Source organism: Macrobrachium rosenbergii, chromosome 41 (genome assembly GCF_040412425.1).
Source record: "Macrobrachium rosenbergii isolate ZJJX-2024 chromosome 41, ASM4041242v1, whole genome shotgun sequence".
In the NCBI taxonomy this organism is placed as follows: Eukaryota; Metazoa; Arthropoda; class Malacostraca; order Decapoda; family Palaemonidae; genus Macrobrachium; species Macrobrachium rosenbergii.
The window spans coordinates 24,854,055-24,875,108 of record NC_089781.1 but is presented as its reverse complement, the minus strand read 5'-3'; the positions used below and the strand labels follow the sequence as shown (position 1 = coordinate 24,875,108).

The window sequence follows — 21,054 nt, the reverse complement described above, 5'->3', positions numbered from 1 at the left end:
TCAACCATTCCAAGGCAAGAACAAAGGGTATTGTTTTATGGGATTGGATTAAGGAAGCTGACTTCAATGAAATCCCTCTCATTATGTCTGCATTCCTTAAGAGATCCAGCGATTCACCCAGGGGGCTGAAAATCTCTAGGGGCTGTCAACCAGTGTATAACCTCTATGTGACTAGACCTCCTCTCAATACCCTTGTTCCGGGCTCTACCAAGGAACTTTCATCCCAATGATTGAAGACTACGTCCAGTCTTCACAAACAACCATAAAAATTCTCAATTCCAAGGTAAGAAAAAGGGTATTGGTTTATGGGATTGTAGGGGTATTCCCTCTCCCATTACTGAATTAGATGCTATAAACGGGCACAGCGTATAGCAATCTTAGCATAAAGTCTGGACTTGTTTTAGATAGTAAGAGGCAAATACTAACTTGCTTCTCCAGAAGGTCGTGTCCAAGATACTCTGCAGGGACCTGTTCTGTTTAAGAGCTACAGAGGTTGCTACTGCCTGACCTCGTGCCTCTTTACTTTCAGAATCTTGTAGTCTATCTCTCTACATTCCATATGTGCTTCTTTTATCAACTGTCTGATAAAATAAAACAGAGCATTCTTAGACATCTATACAGAGAGCTTTTGACTGAGCACCAAAGCCCTTCTGAATTCCTTCTTAAGTCCTTTGTCCTATCCAGGTAGAGCCTTAGAGCCCTTACCGGAATAGGACTCTCTCTCTCTCCCGTTATGTCCGTTAGGTTCGGAATCTCGAACGTTCTGGGCTAGGGTTGTGACAGTATTCATTTTTGCAAGGAAGCCTAGTTGCAGTGAGCAGATTGCCTTGCCTTGCATAAAATCTATATTCTTGCTGAGAGCATGTATCTCACTAACTCTTTTAAACTCTGGCCAAACTGACCAAGAAAAGAGTTTTCATGGTGAGTCCTTTAAAGATGTCCTCTGCAAGGGATCGAACCTACTCCCCATGAGGAACCTCAGGACCACGTCTAGGTTCCATGCTGGTGAGTTCTCTATATACAAATTTGGGTTACAGAAATATTGGAAGAGGACACATGGTTGTCCTTGCACCATCCTCTAAATACCTCCCACTTGGATTGGTATACATTAATGGTGGATAACTTCCTTGATTTTCTATAGCGCCAGCTGCCTCCTTCGAAAAACTTCTGGCTCTTGTGAGTTTTCCGATAGTCCGAAAGCAGTTACTAGTAGCGCTTGTAGGTTTTGGTAATATCTTTCCAAGTGAGGTTGTTTGAGTAGATCTACTCTCTTGAGGTAGGCTACTCGGGATGTCCACCATCCAATCCAGTGCCTCTGGGAACCAATCTCTTGTCGTTTAGTAAGGGGCCACAAGGGTCATTCGGTCCTCTCATGTGACACAAATTTTTTCAGTACCCTGTGTATTATCTTGAAATAGGGAAATGCATACACGTCCAAGTTGGACCAGTCCACCAGGAACAGCGTCTATGTATATAGCCCGGGATCTGGTACTGGAGAGCAGTAAGTGTCCAACCTCTTCGTTTGCGCTGTGGCGAAGAGATCTATGCAAGGACGTCCCCAAAGTCCTGATGTAGCGTTCATTCTGTTGAGAGGACTTTATTTCCTGCTCAGAATGTCCGCCCTCACATTTTTTCCTCCTTGGATAAAGTGGGTTACTAGTTTTACACTCTCCTCCTTTGCCCAAAGAAGAGATTCTCTTATTGTCTCGTATAGAGACCTGGGTGAGTGCCCCCTTGTTTGCTGATGTAGGCCAACGCTGCCGTGTTGTCGGTGTTGACCTGCACCTCTTTGTTCCCACTGTGTTCGAACTCCTGAGAGCTAGAAGGATTGCAGTTAGTTCCTTCTAATTGATGTTTAACTTCTCCTGCTCTCTGGTCCAGGAGCCCGAGACTTTTTATTTCCCTCGTGTTGCTCCCCATACTGAGTCCGGCGTGTCGGATAACAACACTAGGTCTGGGTTCCTCTAATATAGAGAAGGGACCTCCTGGAGCTTGACGGGACATTCCACCACTATAAATACGGTCTTATCGGTTCCGAAATGGGGATGCACTTGGTCTCCAGTTCTATTTCCTTGTCCCAGTTCCGATTTAGATGAAACTGTAACGGGCATAGAATTAACCTCTCAAATGAGACAAACCGTTCCAGCGAGGAAAGGGTTCCCAGCAGACTCATCTATTCCTTTGCCAAGCATGACTGTCTCTTTATAAAGTTCTGAAATTTTCTTAAGGCTTGTCCTGTCTTTTGCAATAAACGGAAAAGCCCGAAAATCCTGACTCTGAATCTTCATCCTAAGGTATAGAACCTCTTGGGATGGGATCAGCTGAGATTTCTATCTGTTTATCAGTAGACCTAATTCTTTGTTAGGCGCTTGATGCGAAGTGCATCTTGCGTCCTGAGCTAACTCCACGTCTTGGCTTCCATTATCTTGAAGCCTGACGCGTCCTGACGTCAATGCCTTGGCGCTTGACGTCTTGGGTTCATTCCTAGATGCTTGACGCCACTGCATCCAGCGTCTAGAGTTTCATTCACTATGTTCAGCGTCTTAAACTTCTGGACGTCTAGAAGCTTTAGTTGGACGTCTATTATCCTTCTTCTCTTTGCCTGGTTGTCACGCTTGTACCAGGGAAGACAAAGTCTGCTGCATATTTTTGTATTAAAGCTATATGTGGGGCTTCCTGCTGTTGGGGACAGGTTGGGGAAGCCTCAGCTACGGCAATTATTTCCTCCTCATTGTCAATAATGGATCGTGGAGAGGGTTCAGCAGGCAGTACCAATCCTAAGGAGGAAGAGGAGGATGTATGAAAGGCAGCACAGAGTCCGTTACGCTCTTGCAGCCTGGTATCCTGACTGAACAGGACTGTCTACATTTGTTCTTAGTAGGAAAGCTACCCCTGGGGCTGGAAGGGAAGAGCTCCGGCTGCTCCAGTGGCTACAACCTGAAGTCTATGAAGTTTTATCATGACGTCCCTCAATATTGGGTAACTTGCTCTTGAGAGATCTCGACTCAGAGCCAGACGTCATCCCCGTCTGCTTAGGCTGAAACAAAGAGACCGAAACTGGAAAACCTTTCCGTGGGCGAACTTCAGAAAATTCTTGAAGTTCGTGCATGGGATGTAAAAATACGCATCCTGGAGGTCCAGTGAGGCCGTCCAGTCATGCTGTCCGACCGCTGCAAGAACCGATTTTGTCGTTTCAATAGCGACCTTTGTTTATTGCACAGAAAAGCTGAGTGCAATCACGTCTAGCACCGGTCTCTAACCCCCCAAGCATTTGGGGATCAGGAATAACCGAATGTAGAATCCTGGGGAATTCGGATCTTGAACTCTCTGTCTGGTCTCCTTTTGCAACATCATAGACACTTGTTGCTATAAAGCCTTTGCCTTTGTTCTGTTGTTGCATTTGGCAGAAAAGTCTAATTGTCTTGTTAGTATAGGGGGCCTCCTCAGGCTGGACAGTCTGGCTCCTACCTCAGTCTGCAGGAAAAGACAGGCAGGTTCTCTTTCTTCCTGTGTAGAGCCTCTTCTCGTTGCCATTCATCTACCCGCCCTAGAGGAACCTCTATCGGAGGGCCGACCACGAAAGGGCTGAGATACCTGAAACACAGGAGCCTCAGCCTTACTCTTTTTAGCGATGAAAGTCGTTGGTAGGACTTTTCTTGCTGTTTTTTAGATATTAAATCTTACGTGGTTTTCTGGGCCAAGGATGAAAAGTCCTCTTTACCAAATCTTGAGAGAAGAGGTGAGAGGAAAAAAGGGGTATAAATCAGTTCTGATTTTGATTGGACGTGACCCCATTAGCCAGGAAAGAGCAAAGCAAAGATGGGCTCTTTTCTTCAGGATTCCCGCTGAGAAAGATGCAGTAGATTCGTTGGAACTATATCCGAGTCCTTTATCCATACACGACATCAGATATATGAGTTCTTCGGTGTCAGTCGTGTTGAATAATTCCATCTTCCTTCCTGGGAAGGGGCCGGTATTTTGAGGCGAAACGATTCTCTAGTTTGATACTAAAAGCTAGACCTTGAGCTAGTTTGGTTGGAGGAAAAACAAAGGCTGTCTTTCATTGTTTCTCCTTCGAAAGTATCCATTCTTACGTAAATGCTGCCCTCTTAGACGCCTTCCAAGAGTAAATTCTGAAGGCGGGGAATGAGGAGCAGTCAGGTTAAATTTCTCTGGAAAAAATTTCCGAAAATCGCTTCATAAGTCTTTTCAAGTCTGATGAAAGCTGATGGCCTTTTATATTGTCTTCGTCGGAAATCTTTACAATAGGATTCACAGGAGAATGCAAGATATTATCGTTCTCTTTTTCCGATTTTCCGAAGACGGAAGTAGAGACGTCTTTCAAAATATCATCTTGACGCCTGGCGTCCAGTCTCTTGACGCCTGGCGTGTTGGCATCCATTTTCTTAAAGCTTAATGTCTTGGCGTCCAGCTTAATGACACCTGACATCCTGGTGTCTAACTTCTCGACACTTGGACGTCCCTGGCGTCCAGCTTCTCTCGCCCGGCGCCCTGGCGTCCAGCTTTCTAACATTCGTTGTCCCGCCAAACCTAGAGGTTACTGAAGAACTGGCGCCTGTGCGACATCGGTCAAAAGTTTCCTCCGGTTGGACGTACAGCAACTGGTGGACGAAAAAACACTTTAACCTCGCCTTTCCTATGGTGAGGGTGAGCGTCCTGGGAAGCGTCAACAGGTACGCTGAGGGGACGACCGCTCGGTAACTAAAGCCTCTCGCCTCCCTTCGTCTTTCGACATTCCTTCTCACAGGGGTTGGTGAGCTTGGAAGAGGTCCAGGACTAGGGCGCAACAGGACCGGCGGCCGCACCTCCACTGCACTTGCACTAACAACATATTAACACTTTTATTTTTTAGATCTCTTATTGTCGATCACATATTATCCCTGTCTTCTGAGAGGATTTTACCTGTTGGGGCAGGGTCTGAATGGCCGCCAACAAAAACATGAAGTGTTGGGTCCTTACCTGTTTCAGTAGGGGTTCAGAGACTACCACTACGGAGAAGGATCAATAGGATAGTTAGCAAGGGGAAAAGAATTAACTATTCCCCGGTTATATCAAGAAGAGTGAGATACAGTACTCTTGGCTCTTCTGAGCCGGTCTTCCATTCCGTTCTTCAGACATACTGAGTGGGGATCCAAGGAGACTTTAGCAAGCCGCTTGCATCCCCACACACATTTTCACACTCGATGAAGATAGATATGTTATAAGAAAATCCAAAAGCGAACAAGCGGCCAAGCCAAAGTGTACTTCACCAAAATAAGTTGCGAAAAAACACAGGCTACGAGCGAAATTCCATCGATGTTACCGACACAGCGGCAGGAAGATCTGAGGAATAGTTGGAATGGTTCCAGGTACCTGGGTAGAGGGCACAGGTGGTTCACCTGACTACCGATCGGCGATTGCCGCGAGTTTTTGAAATTCTGCCGTGACGTCCAGGGACTTAAGCTATATATATAAAGCTATATATATAACTACCAGGTAAGTTAGATGTTTAAAAATTCATGCATGGGATATATACATACATACATACATACATACATACACACTACACAATGCCACATCAACTTCATCACAGAAGCTCACTTGAGCTTTTAGTTCATGTAACCTAAAAATGAGCTGAAAAACTGAGGCATACACAAACAAGGACAAGCCTATCCACATGCTCATTTCATAGCATTCAACTCTTATGAGTCACCAACTGAAAAAGGAAGATTTCACAATGGGCACAATTGAATCAGTCTTTTACCAACAAGTCAGAATGATGTGAATCCATTCTAGAAAAACAAAGAAAAACAAAAATATACAAACACTAAACCAACATTTTTAGACTTTAACCAACTATTGTTGAGTCATTAGAAAATATAGATTTCTCAGTTCAATAGATTTCTACAGCAGAAAAACCCAGTAACAATACAAGAATCAAACGGTAAAATTCATTAGGAATACTATACAGTCATCCAGACAATGCCTTTTCCTGAAAACAAGCAAAAGATTAAATAAAACGATACCTCAAGTTGGAATAACCTAAAATCATTAGAAATTACAGTGGAACAACATGTCTGAGTTGGTGCCCGTGCAGCTCCTGACTGTTGTGAGAGGAAAAGCAGCAGCATAAAATGTTCTCTATCAATGTAGAAAGTCCTTCGAAGATACCTACTTCCTCACATCTATTCTGAAGATCACACTTTACACCACTACAGCCCGCACAAACAGTGTGTATCTTCTAAGAAATCAACATTCTGCTAACACAGTAACCATTCCTACAGAACCTGACATTCTTAGCCTTGATTCCAGTGGAGGCATCCTAAGAAAAATAAATGTACAGTACCATGATAGCAGCAAAAAGCCATGAAACACCAACAAGCGTCTATACCCAACGGCAGCAAGGAGAATACTGACAAGACCTTGAACATTTGAAGCAGACCTGGTGGAGAACAGGTGAACTAGACAGTCATCCAGGCAGCCATTTGAATGCCAACTTGCTTATCGGCGTGGAGATGCAAGCTAACTTTAACAGTAGATAAGATTCATCCCAAACAATGTGTCTTAAGAGCTACAATTCCACCACATTAACCACCATTTTTACCGTTTTAAAAGACAATAAAAAATTACATTAACTTCTAGAATAAAGGTCTAGGCTACACTTCCTACTTATAAATTATGAAATAAGGATACCACTACTTATAATACAAGGACCGTACTGAAAATTGAATCTAATTTCACAGAAAACCAACTGAAACAGAATACAACACTGCCATTCTCCTGTCTTACCAGACAGATTACCTTTTAACATTCTGAGCTTTCAATGGTTCAGATTAAAAATTTGACAAAAGAACCTACGAACTTTGGGCACAAAATAACATGAATAAAATACAGTACCTGTAATGCCAGAGCAACACAGTGGGGTTGCTGTTCAACGATGCTTTTTAACCTTGTTACGTGTTCTGTAAAGGGTCCAGGTCTCCACGCACATAACTCTACAAAAATCTGCAAGGTAGCCATTGATGTTCCATTCACACTAAGGCACTCTACTAGTTGAGGGAGTGATGGCTCCAACAGCTAATGGAAATGCAAAAAAAAAAATCATTAGTGAACCAAAAGAAGTAGTAATATCAATAAACAATTTATAATGGCAAAAGAATAATTATAGTGTCACACTGAAACTATACAGGTACAGGATCAGTATACAGTATTCCAATCCTTCATTAAGCTGTATATTATTCCTAACCAGACTATAAAACCCAAGCATTCTAGAATGGCAGTAACATACAACAGTTTTTCAATATATTACCATATAACCAATAAACATATACACAAAATATAATCATTCATGATTTCTGATGCAACTGCATTCATCCCCTGCCACAGCAAACTAACATACAAACTTTAAATACACAGACACACATGAATAGAAGAACAAACCAGGTATTAAAGTAATCGGTAAAAGTTTGCGACTGTCATCTTACCACAGGTCTGTTCTTTGCCACCAGAGAGAAAAGCATGAGGAGGCCAAGTTTCTCATTCGTATCACATTGCGGTAAGAGGGACACAAGGGTCATCACGTGGTCATGGATAGGTTCCTTTTTCACAGCATAAATCTGAGGCAACACACGAGACAAAGAATAGTTCCCTGAAAGTAAAACAGCAGTTAGTAGATATTCCTGCGCAGTATGCAAGATGGTGTTATGTCCATTTTTGACATTTGGTCTCGATATGGTCAACTGAAGTACACTTCTTTGTTTTAATTTTCTGGAAAAAATTATAAAACAAGGGACAGAAACAAGTAGCAATTTATCGTGTTATTATGCAATGTTTCCATCTACAACCTACCACTGACATGCGTACGTTTGCAGAAACGTCTCCACCTTCAAAGACTTGTCACTCACCTGATATAACTGAATCAATGATTGGCTGAATGTGCATTGCCAGAAGGTCAGCTGCCTCAATAGCTGCCAGCGACAGATAGGAGCTCATGTTCCTACTCAACTCCCTATTCCCTTTATGGAGGAACTTCACAGCAACAGGCAAGGCCAAGGCCATCACCTCTCGTTTATGGTAGTTCTGTGGAGATATTATTAACTTCATAATGTCTATCCACAAAGTCCAACATCTACATGTTAATCAAATATATTAGAAATAAAAAAAATATATCCGTGCTATTACAATATAACCTACAAAATATGAGAGTTCAGTGATGTTCTAAATGCACATTAACTAATTTGTCAGTAACTTACAATGTATTTTCTATCCTTTGTACTTGTAAATGGCTAATGCCACCGTGCATGAAAATGAGACTCAATCATTATAAATTACATTATGACATGGTACAGGCAGTCCCCGGTTATCGGCGGGGTTCCGTCTCTCAGGGGGTGATGATAACCGAAAATCGCCACTAACCGAAAATGGCAATTTTTGAAGCTTTTTCGGCGATTTTCGGGGGTTATCGACGTCGAAAAGCGCCGATTTTCGGTTATCAGCACCTCTGTTTGGTATGTATCGGCGCCAATACCCAATTATCTGCGCCGATAAGCAGAAATCAGCGATTTTCTGCGCCGAAAATTGCTGATTTTCGTCGCTGAACGCCGCCATAAAACCAGATCGCTGTTAACCAAGCCCGCCGTTAACCGGGGACTGCCTGTACATACTTACTCATACTATAATCAGTATACTGTATAAGGATCACCACCATTAACTACTAAATATGACAAGTTCAACTAAAAATATCATACAGTTAATTAGCTATAACAGCAGTTCAACCAGACTTCTAAGCTAAAATTCTAAGCTCTTATATGACTGGCTTGAAAAGCTTGCTCTTACAAAAAGAGTACGTAATACTATTTAGACTTTATCTAATAAAATTAAAGTTTTGTAATGACTTTATAAATGAAGAGACCTGCAAAGCTGAAGCAGTAACATGAATAACAATATTAAACTTAAACACCTTACTAAAAACTGGTACACTGACTATCAGAGGGCACTTATAATTATCAAATTTTTTTAGTAGTTTGTATTTTTCCTTGGTATAAAACACAGATCCTTTTATGCAAGAGTGTTCAGTACATGACAGTCAAACAGTGATAGGTGGACAAGTAATTAAGCACTCTCTTCCTTCAGCATTAGGAACCATGCGGGGTGGTTGCAGCAGGCTTGTCTAGCAAGAACCATCCACTTCTCCCGAATACATTCATATTCACAACAAACATCCAAAGAAGGGACTTTCCATCAATAGCTACTCACAGATCAAGAATATGAATTCTTGTAGCATAAACAAGCACTTCATAACACTCACCAGGAATATACAGGACACAACATCAGAGGCAATCTTCGCATGTGGCGGATCGCTGTCACGGGTAGAGGGACGGAGGTTGTGATTAAGGCAAGTCTGGAGTAAGGCCACCAAAGCTTCTGCATGTTGCTCAATACTTCCAGTCTCCCTGAAATAGAGAAAGTAAATTCACACACCACTTTTATACAACCTTTAAATAGATTACGCATTTTCTCAAATTATCAGTTTTAATATTCACAAACTATCCAAAAAACCGTGGCAAAGTTCACTCCGTAATTAACATAGACAGCAACAATCTAACAAAAAAGAAATTTTCAGTTCAAAGATGTTTAGCTACATTTAAATAATGGTACCATCTCACATGAGCAGGTAACCAACAGCTATCAGTGATTTGAAGTTTCTTACTTAATTGGCTACCCTCAAAAACACCAATAGAAAACTTGCAAAAAATTATGGATTAAAATTCACATCAATACATGATAATCATTGAACTACAACAGCACCCACAAGCAATATCAACTATACAACTGAAATGTCTTAATTTAGGGGGGGGGGAAATGTCTGAACTGATACAGTGTAAAAAACGAGTTCATGGTCAAATATAAAATGTGCATTAAAAACCACCAACCTGATGGCAGAGGTGACCCGCGTGATACAAATCTCAACCACACTCTGATCATTGTCGTTTCGGGTATACTCTGGTAGGGACGCAATGTCCCGAATCTTATTAATAACATCCGTAAGGTCATTGACAATCACATGGTCAGGTACATTAAACAAGTCACCAGCCTAATAAAGAGAAAATCAGAAGGGTTACAGAGTGAAATGAGGACAACTTATATAAAAGTACAAAGAATATACCTTGTTATCTCTATAAGATATAACAAATTATCTTTTGTTCTAAGGACACCATCACATGTATTTTTGCAAAAATCAGGCTCAACTGCTTAAAGGAAAATAAAGAGCTGCCAAAAATTTTTTTAAAATGACTAATTTAATAAAATCACAGGAATCAATGTTTCTGAACCATGTTACTGTATTGCAAAGCTATTAAATCTATGCACATATTACAGTATAAATATAAATAATCCCTCTAAGTGCTAGAGTAGATTCTTCTCTCTGCTTAAAAGCAACTAGGCTAATTCATTAACAATTATTTATCTCATTAATGGCACAACCCGAAAACAATTAATAGATATGACTCTCAATATAGAAAAAGGCCTATTACAGTACATCACATGACAATCATTATCCATGTTTCTTAATCTCTTTAAATTCTTAATGAGATACAATGCTTACAAAACTAAGTTTTCATAATTAAATAACACTGAATCAACAACAGAGTTATGAACTGTATGAAAAATATTGACCAACCTTTGAAAGGTCCTTATGGGAGAGGACTTGCGTAAAGAGTTCGTGCATTTTGAAGCTAGCTGCATGTCAACTATTTGTTTGTTTCAGAATCCTCATCCTGAAAAAAAAAAATATTTTTATAGGCCAATAAAAACTGAACTTCAAAAAACTGACCTTAAAGATTAAAAATCAAATTCAAGATACAATATAATGGTGGCACTACCCTACTGTTCTTGTTTTCAGTGTTTTATTTGCAGCTCAACTACTTACCAACAACAGTTAATTTACACTAAACAATAAGCATATCACATTCCTAAAAACCCTGATCTCTTCTTAGCCTCTTCTCAAGGTCATGGAACTTATTCACAGTAAAAATATAAGCAACTGACAGAGAGGTTTGGAAAATTTTAAACTGTGTGGCCACAAATAATCTACGCTAATTTTAGGAGAGTTCATACTGCATTTTTTAAATGAAACCTAATACAGTGTCACAACGAGTCCTTTCAAACAGTGGCACTTCCTTACAAATACAGTACTAATTTTAAAGTTCTCAAACTAACAGAACAGATACAAGACACTCCACAGCTGAAGCAAATATGGTACATCACATCACGAATGACCACCAACAAAGGAGAGCTCAGCGAACCAATCACTGGTTATGAGAAATTCTACCCAGAATGAACTCCACAAATTAAGTGCTTAATCAAAAGCAAGAATACACCTAGACCTAGTAAAGTTCTGCCAGAAAATACACTGAATGCTTGATCTTTTTCAGAAAGCTACAAGAAACCTTTCTGTAAGACCTAACTTTGTATTTCACTGGAAAGACAATTCAAAGGTACAGCATTGCTAAAATGTCCACATAATTATCAAACTGTGCTCAAGAAAACGAATGATGCATTTTTAATTTCTGTTCATTATGAAAATAAAAATAAGCTACATCAATTTTCAATACTCCTGGTCCTTTCACTTCACCGGGAAATGCTGTTTAAGACTGACCTTTTGGAATGCTCAATACATACTTTAAGTAGGTTATTTGGTCAATATTTGTTTGGGTATATTTCTCAAAGGAGTTTCACCCTTTAAATAACAAACCAGGACCTTTCACCTTATTTACTTTTTTGAACGTGGTGCGACTGAAGGACAATCGGATATACCTCATTTCCACAGTAAACATTTCCTATAACATGAGGTACTCTTTCTCAAAGATTGCATGGTAAAGGAAATAAAATTGGAAAGCATATGTAAGTCACTTTGTACCACTACATCCCCATCACATGAATAAAATAAATCTTGAAAGCCTCAATTCCATACTCTGTCAAGATAATCTTGAAAGCCTCAGTTCCATACTCTGTCAAGATAATAAGTACCAATAAGCTGTCACATATTTGAAACTGAAAATGTTCTAACTGACTTATCCAGGCACTGGCAAGCCATATCAGATTAAAACAACATAAAAATAGCACTGTGAATACCATACCCTCATAAACACTATCAATAACGTACCACCACCAACCCAAACGAATAGTACAGTTTGGTGTTGCACTGACAACCTGAATCTAAATTAACAGATGGTTAAAGAATGCTTCCGAACAAGGAAAATAACGGAATCTGCTGCTATACAAGCAGCCTTGTGGTGAGACTTCACAGTTCATGAGGTATTTAAAAATATATGACTTTCTCTCTAGCCCAAAACAGATTCAGTTCTTATATCCCTATTCCTACAAAGGTTCACTACCTTGCTAGGAAGGAAAGATGTATCACAGCCTACGAAACATTAGAAAGCAGACCGGTAGTATAAATATGAAATGGAACCAATTCACATGTATTTTAAATATTTCAGATAACACAAATATGCAAAATAAAAATCCTACTTCTTTAATAATTATGTAACACGGGCAAATAAACCTAATGTACTTTAGGTACTGCCACCCTTATACTACTTACAATGTTTATTTTTACAGTTGCACTTAACACCTCTGACAGTGTAATTTACAAATATATAAATTAGTAGCCTTTGACATTACAGTATCATAACAAAATCAAAATGTGCCCTAGTAATTAAAAGGTTACATCCAAACCGTACCTAACCTAGATGCGGCATCTTACCTGATCAGGGGGACTTGAACTTACGTGATCTGAAATTTGAACCATTGTGTATGGTTGTTCAGATATGACTGCCAAACTAAGTAAATGAGACTGGCAAATCACCATTAAGCCTACCTGGCAATTTTCACATATCATACTTGCCTCGCTCTGTAGTTCACTAACAGTGACAAATTTCTGCTCATTTTCAACATTCCAAATTTTTCACATCCAGTATATATATATTTCAGTCAAGCATGAAAGGAATTGGAGTAGACAATAAAAACTAATATGTAAACTAATAAAGCTGAGTGCTGACACTTTTTAAGATTTGTTAACTTAATAAACAAATGCTTTCATTACTAAAAGTTTTGGAAGTAATTGTAAGCAGTCTAGAAATATCCCCTTCATAACTCTGACTAGCCTAGCTAACCAACGGTTAATCATTGTGTCAGACAAGAACCGATCACACAGGCACAATTTCCTTGAGCATGTACTTACTACTTTCAGAAGTTAGGCAATCACTTACTAAGGCATTTACAATGTTTATCAGGGCAGAAGTATGAAATTGGGAACTGGAAAAATGACAAAGCCTTCATACTAAACTGTAAAAGACTCACTTGTCAACAGGCTGACACAAAGAAAAAAACACTAATGTCAATATCATTTGATAATTATTGTTATTTCATTATTGGTGAGATATTACTCTATCAAGGTATTACCAAATATCCCATAATGACAGGTCAGTATTTCTTGGACACCTACATCTCAATCCACTTTAATCTATTTCAGTCATTTCTTCCCATTTCATCTCGTAAGAGAACCAGAAACAATGTCAACCCTATCGGGCAGTACACTGCATCTAATGTCATATTACCCTGCATTTTACTACTACTGAATCAGTAGTATCTGGGCTTCCTATATGTCTGTATTTTAATAACACATCAGGTTAACAATAGCCCAAGCAGAGCGGATGCAAAATAGGGAGACAGGGGTAGGCGTGAGAGATCCTGAACATTTCCTAGAACACTGTGTCCTGACCTAACCACACCTTACCTTCCTAACCTAACTTAGGGTGGTGTGCCCTAACCTGGCCGGGGGGCGAAGTAACACCTAATAGCCGTCTCTCTACTCGGCATACTACCCACCCTAGTGATTTCGAATAACTTACATGCCAATAGCCTGCATTTAGGTTAATGGCAATTTCAGTCCAAAAGACTAACTTTAGGGTACCCTAACCTATGCAGCGCTGAAACATTAGGCAAAACTGCCTCCTGCAGAACTTTACATGAATACCGTGATATCTGTATAAATTTAAGCTAATTATGTCAGAAACTAACACAGTCTTGTTACTTTACTGCTAAAAAAGGGCTGCTTGTGGTCCGTTTGGTGCAAGCTATGTCAAAAATGGCTAATTTTGCACGGGGAGCAAGCTACTCTAAACAAGAGCTACGCAAGGATAATTACCTTATCCCGAAGGTTGGCGAATACAAAGCATATCTTAAATAAACCTTTGAAAGGGTCGGAAGCCTCACCAAAGCTCGCCTGCTACGAAAAACAGGCGAAACTGACCTAATCGTTTCGGGTTCAGTTCAACGACTCGACCCGGAGAGAATTAACTTACCATTGCTTTGCATTTCACACTGGAAACTCCCATGTTAAAATTCGTAATTTCAAAGTATTATTTCTCCGAATGCTCGAAAATTAAATTAGCTATGCCACACAACAACAAAAAGGACGGTACAAAACATTCCTGGCGGAAATTTGTCACTTACTCGTAGTGTCTACGAGCGACACTGTCACTTAACTACTAAACTCTGCCATATTGTCAACAAACTTCAAGCGAGATGTTGGAGAAAATTACCAAAGGCAAAATTTACAAAGAAAAATAGTAATAAGCATTCAGTAAATTTAGGTAAATACATTACATATAATTTGTCTCTCAAGTTTAAGAATTATCTTGTATTTTACAGAATTCAAATAAGCGTATGACATTCGTTTGACTTCTGATTTCCGCACCTGTTGAGCGGGCCCCAGTGACCTGTGGTTTGGACACACCCCATATGGTCAAACTGAGTATTAAAAAGAAAAGAAAAGGTACGGGGAAGAAAAGGCGTTTTGTTTAAAAATCCGTGGGCGTTTCATTTCATTTTACAACTGTCCATTAATTACACATCTCTAACATATTTTTTATGGATGAATTTTCTGAGCCAGTAACAAATTCATTATCAAACCTCTCTGTAACATCCAGTATTTTCCTTATTTTTTTAAGGACTCGCTATGACTGGTTTTCACATTATAATGATTCTTGCTACGCAGTTTCGCCGCGAGCTGTTATATCACTGGCTCACCTTGCTTCCAGTCAGAACAATTAGCTTGAGGCAGTGCTGTTTTTATAACGACTCGCCTCAAGCGACGAGGGAGCCAGTCGCATTACAGTATTTCAACTACGGAAAGTTTTGTCAGCACAATTCAGTTGGTGTCGTTTATTTTTGGCTTTCCCGTCAGCCCGTCAAATATAACCATTTCCATGTGTCGATCTGAGCACTGAAGCTAAATTCCTAAATAATTATTTATTCATTTTGCTACGATGCCCTTATATAGTACTTTGTGTTTTTGTTGCTAGCAAGTGTGCAGTTATCCGTACGCTCAATTTATTATGAACAAATTTTAGACATTTGTCAATTCTGCATTACTTATAAGTTCGAGTGTGCTTGGTGAAAGGCGTTAAGATTTTTAAAATATATGAGAATAACTCCACGAAGAACAAGTTCATTTGAAAAGAGCAAAATCACAAACTTTTAGTCTTACAATTTCATCGTGAGGGCTTAACCTGCTCATTACCCGAGTTTTACGCTCAACTCTTTTACGTGTATTTTTTCTATTTCAGTTCTGTCGTTGTGCTATTTGTGATATTCAATTTCAAATGTCAATGCTGCATTAGTTTCTCAACAGCAAAAAAGTTTAATCCATAATCCGTGAATATATTTTATTTTTATTTAAAATTAATGCTAAGCAGACTGGATATTTGCTGAGAGATTAGGCCTCTTGACAGACTGAGCCGACACAATAGCAGCACGGGTTCTTGTTCGTAAAAAACCTGAGACGAGAGGAAAACAGAATAATCATACATATTACCACTTCAAAAAACTGCAAGAAAGTTAGGTAGACCCATTTACTTTAATGATGGCCACGAAAGGCGTTTGATTTTCTGGTTACGGAGGGCGTTTGATTTTCCCAAGCCATGAAAAAGTTGCTTTTGTTCTGATTTATTTCTATAATCGAAGAAAACCTCTCTTTTTTTTAGCAACTGAATATCTTATACTTTGCTGGCTTTGTACTGGTGACACTCAAGGCATTTGTTTTACTGGCTACAGAAACCTTTTGTTTTATCCGCCAAGAAACACCTTGTTTGGGTGGCTACTGCAAAACTGAAGCCATACATTTTCAGGAAGTTTTGCTCTTTAGAAAAGTACGAATATGCGCAGCTTTAATATTATCAGGACTCCTGAATCCAACACAACTGACCAGTCGGTGCAAAGCTCCGCGGCTGACTGCAGATAGAAGCAAAACACACGATCGAGAATTTAAGGTATGAACTCCAGATGAGTGTATAAATACCTCATCTTTAGCAGATATTTAGCGAAATAAATTTCCCTGCTGAGAACGGGGAAAACACTTCTACAAGAAAGGAAATCCGGACATAAATGAGTCTGGCAGACATTAACACCTTTGTCCACGAAGGTTAGAGATTACTGAAGACTGCCATTTGAGCACACGGAACCCACACCAAAAAGGAAATACGTGAGAAATCCGAGGTTTTACAAAAAGTGTAAGCAAAACTTTTCAAAAACTGTTAGGCAATAAGGGAGAAAGTTGTTTAAGAATATTATAAACTACAACTAACGTGTAAAACGGGCAAGATTAATTGACCAAACGAAAGACAAGGAGATCCAAAATTAAATACGGAAAATAAAGAAGTGTTGCGGGTTAAGAAGACAATTTTATATTACCTACTTACCAAGGCTTGACCACAAAAGAGGACCTTACAATAATAATAATATAAACATTGGTGTTTTCCTTTTGGTAACCATAAAAAAAAAAGACTATCATGATGTTACTTATTACCGCTGTTGCTAGTGGTTAAAATATCTAGTTATATGTGAACAGATCGGTAAATTTATAAGACCTAGTCATTAGCCTATCCCAGCACGGGCTCTTACTCTGTGTTTGGGCAGAAGATAATCATCTTTCTGATAACCTGACTACCCAAATGTAAAATAATGGTCCTGTAGAAATCAGCAGTACTGTCATTAGACATTAGTTGGCGATGCTTCTGAGTGAATTAAAATATCTCGCGAAAATATGAGTTATTAAATTCGCATGTCTGATCCCAAACTACCATTCAACCCTAATATCTACTAATATAAACAAAGTTTGAGAATTCTAATCTATAGTCGTAAGAGACTATAGAGGGAATTCGCCAACTTGGGTTTTGTCACGTGACTTGTGTTTACAACGCCTTCTATACGCCAGTCTGGCTTTTGCGTGTTACAGTTACGATGCTCATTCGCTCTTTGTCAATGAATGGGTTCGAGTTGTTTTAGTTGATAAAACACAGTTGAAGAAAGTCACTGAGAATGGAAATGTTATTAATCTAAGTCCCTGACAGGCGACTGAATGATACTTGTTTGACATTATTATAGCTGGGGTGTCCCCGAGATTTTGTTCGTATCATTTAATGTATGATCAAACTTCCCACACACACACATTTATATATATAGTTTATTATTACGATTCCCTGTCGATGTTACCTTTTTACGTGATAAATCGTCGTATAGCACAACGCACAAGTGTGCTTCGCGGTTCGCTGGCCGAGCTGATTTCTGCTAAATGAACATGACCACTTGCGAAGCAAAGTAGTTGATTATTACCTCAGTGGTTACTCGTGACTTGTACAATCTCCGCTGGTGAAGGAAAGCGGAAATCGACGGTACTTTTATTTATTATAATAACAACTTAAACAGTGCCTAAACCGTAATTGTATAAAGAATGTTAAAAAGGGGCTTGGGTAGTGAGCTTTATGACGAGAGTAAGAACCGGAGGTTTTGAAGGCGTTAAGAAAATCCAAACTAGGCCTATATAAAGATTCTTCGACGAAGAAGAAAGATTATAAAATATAAAAAATTCCACTGACAAACAAGTAAAAACTCCTCTTATTGTGAACTGTTATGGAGTCCGTTGATAACAAAGTTCCCTCTTATTTATTTTGTGGATATTGACAACAATTGCACTGAGAACCGACTTAGAATGTTCTGGAAATTCAGGAAACTTCATTGCTGGAACACTGTGACAGAAGCAACCTTAAGAGTGATTCCTCCATAAAAAAAAACATTGCTTGCAATATCCATAACTTACCAGTATCCGCAAAGATCAGGGGATATTTGCAAGTTGTTTTATGGATATTGCAGGCAAAATTTTTTTTTAATTGGCAGCGTTAATTCGTTTTCCTAAAAGGTAGTACTATCAGAAAAAAACGACACAAAGGTCACTTCCACGTTCATTCTTTAAAATTTGAAGTGTGGATGAACCAGCGTTTAGAAAACTTCCTACGTCAACGTCATACATCTGAGCTAAGGGCTCACCAGCAGCGTGTCGATCCGCTGACGTAACACTGCACCATCCACCCCTTACCTTGAGTACGCTCGGATCCTATGCAGTATACTGAGGTCCCTACTTCCTAACACCTCTTGGAATCCTTCTGCTACCCAACGTTCTCCGTGTCTGCCTTTCCTCCTAACATCCCAAATACACATTACACTCGTATTCACCCACATATCGTCATCCATTCTTTCCATACGACCAAACCACCTCACACTTTTGATAACCTTTTTACCCTTTCTAAGTATCTCCACATATCTCACTCTTTCAGTTCTTATGCCACATGTACTACGTAGGTTTAATTTCAACAGCCTCAACATTTTTCCATTCTTCTATATTCAACATGCACACTTCACTTCCATAAAGGAAAGCTGACTAAGTAATCTCTTCGTATAATGCCACTCTGGCGTGAGGATATACACTAAGTTTCTTTCAAATCTACTGCACAAATGCTGCTGCCTGTTTTTCTTCTCCTATACTGTGATTCCCCGTTTCTTTCTTCTTACCATCACCCGTGATATTTGTTCCCTAATACTTAGGTGGTTCAGCCGTTTCCATTCTTCCACCGCCCATACTAAAATTAATTGCTTCATCTTCCTTGGTTCCAGTGACCGCTGTGACAGCTTGCTCACATCTACCCACAACTTGCTCCTCTTGCAAACACCTTGAAAGTCCTCCACTAGTTTATGTAGTTTCTCTTCAGTATTCCCATGCAGTACTGAAACGTCTGTAAACAGCAACCATTCCTCCATTTATTCACAATTAATTTTCTAATACACAAGCTTTACACCCACCTACTGTCCTTTCTCTGACTTCACACATCACTCCATCCACAGAGATACTGAACACCCGTGGAGACCACACATCCTTACCTCAGTTCCACTTTTACATCAAACCAGTCATTCTTCCGCCTTCATATTCCCCCATTCTTTGCTCCCATCATGAAAGCTTCTAATCACTCTTAAATCTATACTCTGTACCATACATTATAAAACCTTGTAATCACTTTCATCAATCTATGTTCTTACCATGCAACCTCAGCACTCTCCACATTACCTCTGTTGATTTTGTTTAAGTTCTTTCGAGGTCCATCACCGTCCATGTATGCTGTATACTGCTTTTTTCCTTTACTTTCAATCTTCTTAAGTAAATCGTAACAAAACTTCGATGCACCCAACCTATTCCTTGTCTAATCTCAAGCTCTTCTTCCCATATCCTTCTTTATGTCATCTGTTTTATGTTATCCATTAAAATCTTATACATTTCCAGCCCTAGGAGAGCTGTTAATCAGCTCAGTGGTCTGGTTAAACTAAGATATACTTAACTTTTTCCGAAAGTACTAAATAATGTTATGCCCTAAAATTCTTAGTTGTTTCTATCCCCTTTACCTTCGGAATTTTTCTGTCAACTAGAGAAACCTTACAAATCCTGGTCAGTCAATCACACTATTATCACTTGCACTCCATCAACTTCGCCGAACGCTCCGTTGTCCTGGGGGGCCCATCATGAAATTTTTCAAACACCCTTACCTTCCTCGTCCGTCAGTATTGTTCTTGTATTCTCATCTTGATTCCTCATTATCAAACTCACTCACTCACTACATTTACAGCCATATTTTCACCCCTCCCACCTCCCTTGGAACTATATCTTTTGCTGCAACCACCTAATGATCAGATATACCTCCAGTCACTTTTTTCACAATCTTATTCATCAACTTGTCCTTCAATCCACGTTTCTCCTTCCCTAGCATAGTTATAAATAGTGTTCTTTGTTGGAAGCAATCTACTGCAAACAATCAAGACTCCTACCAAGACACACTTACAAAAGAATTTTCTCCTATCTCATTTAATCCAAGAACTTCTTTCCCATTAACATAACCATCTCTTGCACTCACCTACCTTTGCATTTAAATCACCTAGCACTGTCACCAGTTCATAATCTCCATGCCCAACCATGTAGAGACAGACTTTCTATAAAAAAAAAATAATAAACATTCTCTTATTTTTTACTCCTGGACCACATACACATCCTATGGCAACTTTTTCTTGCCACACTTGATCTTATACATTCTCATACTGATACATTTGTATTCTTTCACCCATCCTCACAGTTCTCCTGACACTGCAAATGCTGCGCCACCCCCTCCCTCCCCCCCAAAAAAATTCTACACACTGCAATTGATGCGCCGCCCCCTCACTCCCCCCTCCCCTAAAAAAATTCTACACGTTTCAGTTACCCCCACACATAATCACTCTCTTTCCCTATAAGCAAATCAAATCTCATATATTAAATTTCGTTTCTTCTGCTCCAAATCAATAGACATTAAGATGACGTTCACACCAAATATAGCAGCGAGGATGCTACCGTTTTATTTTTCCAGAAGTCTACAGAAGTGAAAGAGTGATTGCCACAGGCCTGACGAGAATGGGCTCATTTGCCATTGGGAAGGATGGGGGAGGGGGGAATTTTTCGAATAGGGTCCACAATCCTAGATTAATAGGTGTATTTCCTACGGCATCATTCTCTAAGACAGTGGTTCCCAACTCCATGGTCGTGAGGCCTTTTCTGAGAGTCGCCCGGGGTTTTAAAAATTGATAATAATTCACAGCTGGTGACTTTTTAAATTTGATATGAAGCTGATTTACTTCAGT

General features: G+C 39.5%; 1 protein-coding gene across 4 annotated transcripts in view; it reads right to left on the bottom strand.

Moving 5' to 3' along the window:
• The window catches only part of melt (melted), a 59,678-nt gene that overhangs the window by 29,527 nt on the left and 9,097 nt on the right, over positions 1-21,054 (bottom strand). For 2 of the 4 annotated variants that reach the window (XM_067084182.1, XM_067084185.1), the window contains exons 1-7: positions 14,518-14,623; positions 10,679-10,775; positions 9,933-10,093; positions 9,308-9,452; positions 7,905-8,079; positions 7,485-7,648; positions 6,898-7,077 (exon numbers count right to left, since the gene is read on the bottom strand). In XM_067084182.1, coding sequence (XP_066940283.1) covers positions 6,898-7,077; positions 7,485-7,648; positions 7,905-8,079; positions 9,308-9,452; positions 9,933-10,093; positions 10,679-10,726 — 873 coding nt within the window. In that variant the 5' untranslated portion in view covers positions 10,727-10,775; positions 14,518-14,623. Of the gene's footprint in view, positions 1-6,897; positions 7,078-7,484; positions 7,649-7,904; positions 8,080-9,307; positions 9,453-9,932; positions 10,094-10,678; positions 10,776-14,366; positions 14,624-21,054 lie in introns of those variants that run through there. The other 2 variants (XM_067084183.1, XM_067084184.1) reach the window with 2 other exon arrangements.